The following is an 8,475-nucleotide window of genomic DNA, read 5'->3' as shown; positions in this document are numbered from 1 at the left end:
ATTAAGGATGAAGAATTTAAACCCAGATTCTCGGCTTAATGACGAACGGAAGTAATATAATAAACGGAAGTGTACCACGTACGAGACCAAAAAAAACCATCTTAATATATTGATTTCAAATGGTAAATGTTATTTATTAAATATCGAAAGAATTGTCACACTTCTGGGTATTACCTTACTTTTACTCAAAACTGTTGTCTAACATTTTATTAATTTCGCACTAATTAACAAAACATACTTCATTATATATTAAAAAAAAACATAAACCGAGAATCTGAGCTTTTAAAACTGTTTGGGAAAAAAATTAAATAAACGCAATATGTAAAGTTACTAAAATTTTGGGATTTTTAGAAAATGCCACGTGTTATTAAATGAAGATATATAAATTTAATGCTCAAAAGTATAATAATAATAATAAGAAGTGGGGGAGATTTTACTTAAAGATGTAAAAAAAAATTAAAATACAAAACATTAAAGCCAATAAATTTATGACCTTAAATGCTGTCGATAACCCTTCTTTCGGAAAAGCGTAGAACCAAAAAAATGTGAAGATGTTATTTACAGTCTTTTAAGTATTTTTAACATTTGTTGCCTACTTAGAGAATTAACTGCCACGAAAATTTACCAGCACAACATATATATTTAAACTTCATAATAAAAATGTTTTTTTGTTAGTTAATTTTACTGTACCGTTATTTGACCATGTTTCCATAATTATTCTTTGCGTATTCCGCCGTACCCATCCGTAAATATTACCGAGGAATATTTTAAATTCACATTTTTCGGTATCAATAAAATACTTTAAACAAATAGTGCTTTAAAAAAAGTTGTACAAATCATTAAATATATAAAATGGAGTAATTAAATTAATTGCCAAAAATTTTGCTCTCGATACAGAAGAATTTAAAAAAAAAACTATTTTAGAGCATTACATACGTAACCGAAAATCGCGTGAAAGTTAATATAGAATTGTAAATACGAGTATTAAAAAATGTGTTATTGCTCGCCCGCCCCCCTCCCCCGTAAAGGACCCCAAAATGATGACCTCCGTTCCCCCTAACTAGCATTTTATCTTGTAAATACGTAAAAATCACATTGTTGACAGATAAAAATAGTTGAAAAACAGAAAACGTGAAAATTATAACTGTAATTTTTAACATTCCACGATATACTTTATAGGAATAGGCGAGTTAAAAAATTTATATGACGAAAGCTACGTTGGTTGGTGTCAAAAGTTAAACGAAGATAATACAAAAAACATATTTGTTATTTATATAAACAGATGAGAAATTTTTGGAGAGAAATTCCAAGTAAGCGCGCTTTGGGATGTTATAATGTGGTTCGGTATTTAAAAGATGTTGGCTTGGTCTTGGAAACAAAATTTATGTAAGATACGACGGAAGAAAACTGGAAGGAAAAAAATGTTTTTAAACAAAAAATGGTATAAAAATTCATTGTTCTTATCCGTCTTGTATATTTCCCCCCATTATTCATTCTGTATAAACAAAACTATTTGAAAAAAAACGTACATGGCGTCGATTAAAACTTCTATTTTTTACGAATGCTTGTGCTTTTATTCCTTACTCGTGCTACAACTAAGAACAGGAATCCATACATCTACTTGGAACGCTTATCGCGGCAGATTTTCGTCTCTATGTGGCTGACGGTTTTTAGGACGTCACTATGTTTACTTAACAAACAACAACGTGAGGGGGGGGGGCGCGTAAAGTAGATGGTGTCTCTCGGTAGGCGGGGCCAAAACCGTCAGAGTGATCTTAAGATACTCGATGCGGCAGGATAAGAATTCCAAGAAGAGGTATGGATTCCTGTTAAAGGCCGATGTGAAAACTCACATTTCAAATTCTTTTTTTTTAATATGTTATGTATAATAAAAATAAATGTAAAATAAAAATTGAGCATGTAAATTAAAACTAAACGTTAAAAATGTAAAATTAAAATACCATCACATGTAAATTTAAATGTAAAATTTCCAAAATACATCAAACTTAACAGTGAACCAAACTTTAAAAACAAGATAGACTTTTGGTATTAAAAACCGTTGTAATTTAAAATTTACTCTATTGTAAGGAGAAAACGCTGGCGACGGACAGTCGGAGAAAAAGGATTATCTTTTCGGCCGGGTTTCAACCGTCCACATTCCTTTGACCTGACTCATATCCTCGCCGGACTGTCCGTAGCTAGCGTTTCCTCTATAAACGTTGTAAATGGAAAATTTAGCTATCAGGGCAGTGATTGGTCGAACCCTTTCACTACCTTGCGAAATTTGTATTTTGAAGAGAGGAAAGTTGGAGGTTCACTGGGCAGTTGCTACTTGGGCTCCGCTAAGAAAGGACCCCAAGAAACTCCATAAAATAAAATAAGTGTTCCGAGCAAACAGTCTCATCTTTAAAAATAAAATAAGTTAGCTACTACATTTTTCAGTCGGTGTGGTAGTAAGAAGAAATAAGTCTCTCCCCAAGAGCGCGAACCTGAAAACTTACAATTAAAAAACAAAATAAATTAGGCGGGTTTCTTCATGGTGCCGAAACCCGGGAGACTATTAACGGTAATTAAGAACAGTTAATTATCAAGTCGCGAAATAAGAATTTAAACGAAAGAATAACCGAGAAACAAAGCGAATCATGGCTGACGAAGCCACTCGAGGAAACGAAATAAAGAAGCTGAAGGCGCTGAGAACGCCAGTCAGGGCGAATACAACCTACGCTGTTAATACCCTGACATCATTGCTGAATGCCATACCGGCCGATTTGAATATCGAAGAGGTGGAAGATCAACTTACCATCATCGAACTAAAAGAAGCGATGTTATTGAAGCTGGACACCCAAATCTACGACCTGATGACCGGAGATGACATCGAACTGTCGAAGGAGTGCGAAATGGTGGAGAAATATAACCAAGAAATTCTCGTCGCGAGAGCAAAGGCGAAGAGGAAACTTCGAGACGCCGGAGTCATCCCCGACGACGCCCGCAGCAACACGAGTTCTTCCGGGACATCGAACAGTGATGTTTTGAACTTAATTAGCGCGGTGAACTGTGAATCCAAATTACCAACTCTCGTGATATCAAAGTTTAGTGGTGACCGCACCCAATTTAAGGGTTTTTGGAGCCAATTTGAAACCATGGTTGCATCGAAAAAAGGGTTAAGTAAGACTCAATTGTTTTTTTACTTAAAATCATATTTAGAAGGTGAAGCTCTTCGAGAAATTTCCGGTTTGCATCCTTCTGATGCCAATTATGACGCAGCCGTTAGAATGTTAAAATTAAGATTCGATAGGGATGATATGATCGCGAAAGATCATTTGCGCCAATTACATATGTTAAGCCCAATTTCTAGCTCCAGGGATTTGGTTGCGTTAAGAAAATTTCACGACGAATGCCAAACTAACATTCGTAGTTTAAAATCGTTAGGGTATGATACCGCAAAAAATGGGGTGTTTCTTTGCCTTAAATTAGAAGAATGCCTCCCGAAAGATATTCGCTTAGAATATACAAAACAAAGAGGGTTAGCGGGAGACTTGAATATAGACTCGTTTATTGAGTTTCTACGAAAGGAATTAGAATACAGAGAAGCGTGTGATTTTATGGGCCCCCAAAAATCTGTTAAAGAAAGTGAGCCTTCGCGGGAAAAACAGAAGCCATTTCATAAGGCCCCCACGATGGACGTTAGATCAAGGTCTGGTTCGAATATGCCTAGTAGACTTAATCCCAGCGCGTCTGTTTTCGCCGCCAACGCTAGAGTTAAAAATATTTTTTGCATCTTTTGCAAAGAAACGTCGCACCCAACGTTCAATTGTAGGAATTTCAGCTTAGAAGATAAGAAGCGCATGGTAAATGACGCGAACCGGTGCTTTATTTGCACGCGCTTCGGACACGACGTAAAGGACTGTCCATCACCCTATTATTTATGTAAAATATGTACTAGGAAGCATAATATCGCATTATGTCCAGAAAATGAGGCTAATAAGGCAAAAATCAAATCAAAAGAAATTAACAAGGAAAAACAAGAAGTCGCGAAAGACGAAAAAGTAAAGGTGGGAAACAATCTAGTAACCTGCGGCCAAACAGTTCTGCTACAGACTGCCAGAGCATTAGCCAGAAACCCCAACAGCGGTAAGGGGGAAGAAATAAGATGTCTGTTAGATCCGGGAAGCCAAGCTAGCTTCGTAAAGGAAGATATATCGCAAAGATTAAATTTGCCGGTAGTAGGAATCTGTCCAGTCGAAATAACAAACTTTGGGAATCAAACTCCGATCGAAGCTGTCAGAAGATTAGTTAAAATAAGCCTAGAAAACGCTTCAAACCCGAGCGAAAAGATAGAAATCACAGCCGTCGAAGTTCCTTACGTCTGCGAGGCAGTAACCATGTCACGATGCAAAGATATTGAAAGATTAATGGAAGGCAGAGGGTTCCAAATAGCCGACAAATCAGTTTCAGGACACTCTGAGGATCTGAGCGTAGGAATTTTGATAGGAGGCGATAGTTATTGGGAATTCGCCACGGGCAAAACAGAGCGGCTTTCAAAGTCTTTAGTCGCCGTAGAAACGACCCTAGGCTGGGCCGTGCAAGGACCGGCACGGATCGGAGAGATAGCCGTCGGTACGTACGCCGTTAGCGTATTGCGAGTAAGCGTAGATAGCTTGACAATATCAAAGGCCTTGGAGTCATTCTGGAGCCTAGAAGGAATGGGCATCCACGAGGAGGCGCGAACTGATCCCACAGCGGACGATTTTATGAAGAAATTTAAAAGCGAAATAAAGATAGCCAACGGAAGATACAGCGTTAACTTCCCGTGGATCACGGATAAAAGTAAACTTCCAGATAACTTGACAGTAGCGAAGAAAAGAATGGACGGGCTAGTACGAAGATTCAAAAGGGAACCGCAACTCTATGAAGAGTACAAAGCGGTGATTGAAGGTCAACTCTCCGAAGGAATAGTAGAAAGGGTCGAGCGTCCCGAATTAGCGCCACAGGGAACTTATTACATCCCGCATCAAGCGGTGGTCAGGCAATCGAGCTCCACAACAAAGTTAAGAGTAGTTTTTGACGCTTCATCGAATGTCAAGGGTTGCCCTTCTCTAAACGATTGCCTGTCGAACGGCCCAAATCTTAATCCGCACCTGCTGACCTTGCTCTTAAAATTTCGAGGGCATCGAGTAGCGGTGACTGCTGACATAGAGAAAGCCTTCTTACAGGTGGCTTTGGAGCCAGAAGACAGAGATTCAACGCGGTTCCTGTGGACAATAGAAGATAAGGACGGCAAAATTTGTGAAAATACGCATCAAGTTTTAAGAATGGCTAGAATACCGTTTGGAGTAAAATCATCGCCATGCTTATTAGCGGCCACAATAAAAACTCATTTAGAAAAATACAAAACAAGCTACCCACAAACCTACGAAGTATTAAACGAGCAGCTCTACGTAGACGATCTGCTGGGAGGTGAAGAAGACGTTCAAGGAGCGTACGAGCTGTCAGAAAATTGCTCTAAAATAATCAGGGAAGCGAAAATGCACCTACGCAAATGGCAAACAAATTCATCGGATTTAAGAAGATTATGGGCGGAAACGACCGCGAGAAAAGGCACGATTGACAAGTTCGATGGAGAAGCCAAACCTGTAAAACAAAAGGTTTTAGGCCTAATCTGGAATCCGGAAACGGATGAATTATCCGTAGATTTTTCAAAACTACTAACCGTTGTAGAAGCTAATCAAAAAACGAAAAGATTTCTCTTAAGCACTCTCGCGCAAATTTTCGACCCTGTAGGAATTCTCACACCATATACCATCAGGGCGAAAATAATGTTCCAGAAACTTTGGAAATGTCAAGAAGATTTGAAAAAACAAAAGAAAATACTCGCGTGGGATGACAGTCTTCCGGAAGAAGTTAGTAAAGAGTTCAGCTCCTGGTGCGAAGAGATGGGTGACATCAAAGAAATAAAAATACCGAGATGCATTTACCAAAATCGTCAGTCGGAAGGAGTAATTGAAAAGGAGCTACACTGTTTTACAGACGCGAGTATAAAGGCATACTCCGCAGTAGTATATTTACGATACGTCACCGACCATGATGAAACTAGAATCGCTTTCGTTGCGTCAAAAACGAGGGTGTGTCCAACCAAGGAGCTTTCGCTGCCAAGGTTGGAGCTGATGGGTTGCCTCCTAGGCGCTAGGTTAGTCGCGAACATAAAACAAATATTCAAAAGGGAGAATCTGGCGATCAAGATGTGGTCAGATTCAAAAATAGCGATATACTGGATTAACAAACCCCCAAAGGAAAACAAGCCTTTCGTCCAAAATCGCGCCGTGGAGATAAACAAGCTGGTAGACCCCGAAAACTGGTCGCACTGCCCGGGCTCGCAAAATCCCGCTGATATTCCTTCGCGCGGAGCCAAGGCCAAACAAATACAAGAGGATCACCTATGGTTCCACGGACCCCCCTGGTTGGCCGAAGGAAGGGAACAATGGCCTCGCGAGAAAATAAGCGAAAATGAAATAGCCGAACTCGACGAAGTTCAGCGCGAAAAAAGAAAGTCTGTTTTGACGGTTCAAGTAAAGGACTCTATCGGCATACAAAGAGTCGTGGATTTAAAAAGATATAGCAGCTTTAATCAGGCATTAAGGGTAATATCCTATCTCTATCGTGTCGCGGGCAAGGCCAAAACGAAGAAAATGGAGAAGGGAGAAATCAGCGCGGATGAAATGAACCACGCTGAAACAAGATTAATTAAAGACATCCAACTTGAAGATTACGGAAAAGAAATGAAAGCGCTACAAGAAGAGAAAGCTCTACCGAAAGATTCAAGCATAGCTACTTTAAAGCCAAAATTGAACGAAGAAGGAGTCTTATGTCTAGGCGGCAGATTAGATGAAGGGTGTTTTAGTTACGAGCGTAAACACCCAATCATAATCAATAGAAATCAGGAATTAGCCAGACATTTAATGACGAGAAGTCACGAAGAAATGAAACATTGCGGAATTCAGGCTACCGCGAGCCAGTCACGCGAAAGATATTGGATAACTGCGGGGAGGCAGTTGGCTCGAAATATAGTGAGGTATTGTCATCGCTGCAAAAGACACAACGCCAAGCCCCACGAAGCCCCTACTGGGCTGCTTCCAAAAGATAGAATTACGGAAGCCGACGCGTTCACTGCCGTAGGAGTGGATTTCGCCGGTCCCTTGTTAGTTAAAATGGGAAAAGAAGAGGTAAAGGCCTACGTTTGTTTGTTTACCTGCAACGTAACGAGAGCGTGTCATTTGGAACTGGTTCCATCGCTGACGACCTACGAATTCCTAATGGCATTTCGACGTCTGATTGCGCGGCGGGGGTGCCCCTCAGTCGTGTATTCGGACAATGCAAAAACTTTTAAAAGAGCGAAACAAGACTTAAACTCCATGTGGGAAAATATCAACGACAAACAAGTGAGCCAATTTTTTGGAAATAAAGGAATAAGGTGGAAATTCATTGTAGAAAAGGCGCCGTGGGCAGGCGGATATTACGAAAGAATGGTCAAAACTACAAAAAACATCTTAAGAAAAATTCTAGGAAAGGCTTCACTATCATATCAAGAAATGGAAACGGTCCTCCTTGAAACCGAAGCGGTAATAAACTCCAGACCCATCACGTATCTCTACAACGATCACCAAGAGCCCGAGCCATTATCACCCGCTCACTTCTTAACAGGTAGAAGATTAACCAGTCTCCCGCCCCAAAAGTTAAATATCGCGAAGCTTCCCAAAACGCAAACCGAATTCGCTAGGAGGGTACGGTATAGGGAAACCTTAATGCAAAGATTATGGCAAAGATGGAGGCAAGAGTATATTTTAGAATTAAAAACGGCCCATCACGTACAATTAGCTAAACAAAACCAAAAAATTCGTGTGGGTGATGTTATGATCGTCCACGAGGAGAAAATTCCAAAACATATGTGGAAACTAGGAGTTATTGAAGAGGTAAATGAGGGACGAGATGGGGAAATAAGATCTTGCTTAATAAAATTAGGAAAAAATACCAGAATAAGGCGTCCAGTGCAACACCTCTACGCGTTAGAGATTAATAGATTTTGTAATAATGAAAATGTTTAAAGTTTTTTTTTAATTTTCTCGGAAAATACTACGTATTTTCGCGGGGAGTGTGAAAACTCACATTTCAAATTCTTTTTTTTTAATATGTTATGTATAATAAAAATAAATGTAAAATAAAAATTGAGCATGTAAATTAAAACTAAACGTTAAAAATGTAAAATTAAAATACCATCACATGTAAATTTAAATGTAAAATTTCCAAAATACATCAAACTTAACAGTGAACCAAACTTTAAAAACAAGATAGACTTTTGGTATTAAAAACCGTTGTAATTTAAAATTTACTCTATTGTAAGGAGAAAACGCTGGCGACGGACAGTCGGAGAAAAAGGATTATCTTTTCGGCCGGGTTTCAACCGTCCACATTCCTTTGACC

At 39.2% G+C, this 8,475-nt stretch overlaps 1 protein-coding gene across 1 annotated transcript; it reads left to right on the top strand.

Moving 5' to 3' along the window:
• Positions 1-2,642: 2,642 nt before the first annotated feature.
• Positions 2,643-8,099, top strand: LOC149940941 (uncharacterized). Its single transcript, XM_090179395.1, has one exon. The coding sequence runs from the start codon at positions 2,643-2,645 to the stop codon at positions 8,097-8,099; it is 5,457 nt and encodes a 1,818-aa protein (XP_090035521.1).
• The last annotated feature ends 376 nt before the right edge of the window (positions 8,100-8,475 follow it).

This window comes from Leiobunum rupestre, chromosome 6 (genome assembly GCF_980474605.1).
Source record: "Leiobunum rupestre chromosome 6, qqLeiRupe1.1.hap1, whole genome shotgun sequence".
In the NCBI taxonomy this organism is placed as follows: domain Eukaryota; kingdom Metazoa; phylum Arthropoda; class Arachnida; order Opiliones; family Sclerosomatidae; genus Leiobunum; species Leiobunum rupestre.
The sequence above is the reverse complement of the archived record's forward strand: the minus strand, read 5'-3'. Positions and strand labels throughout refer to the sequence as shown.

Coding starts and splice junctions, on each gene's coding strand:
- LOC149940941 (XM_090179395.1), top strand. CDS start 2,643: ATGGCTGACGAAGCCACTCGAGGAAACGAAATAAAGAAGCTGAAGGCG.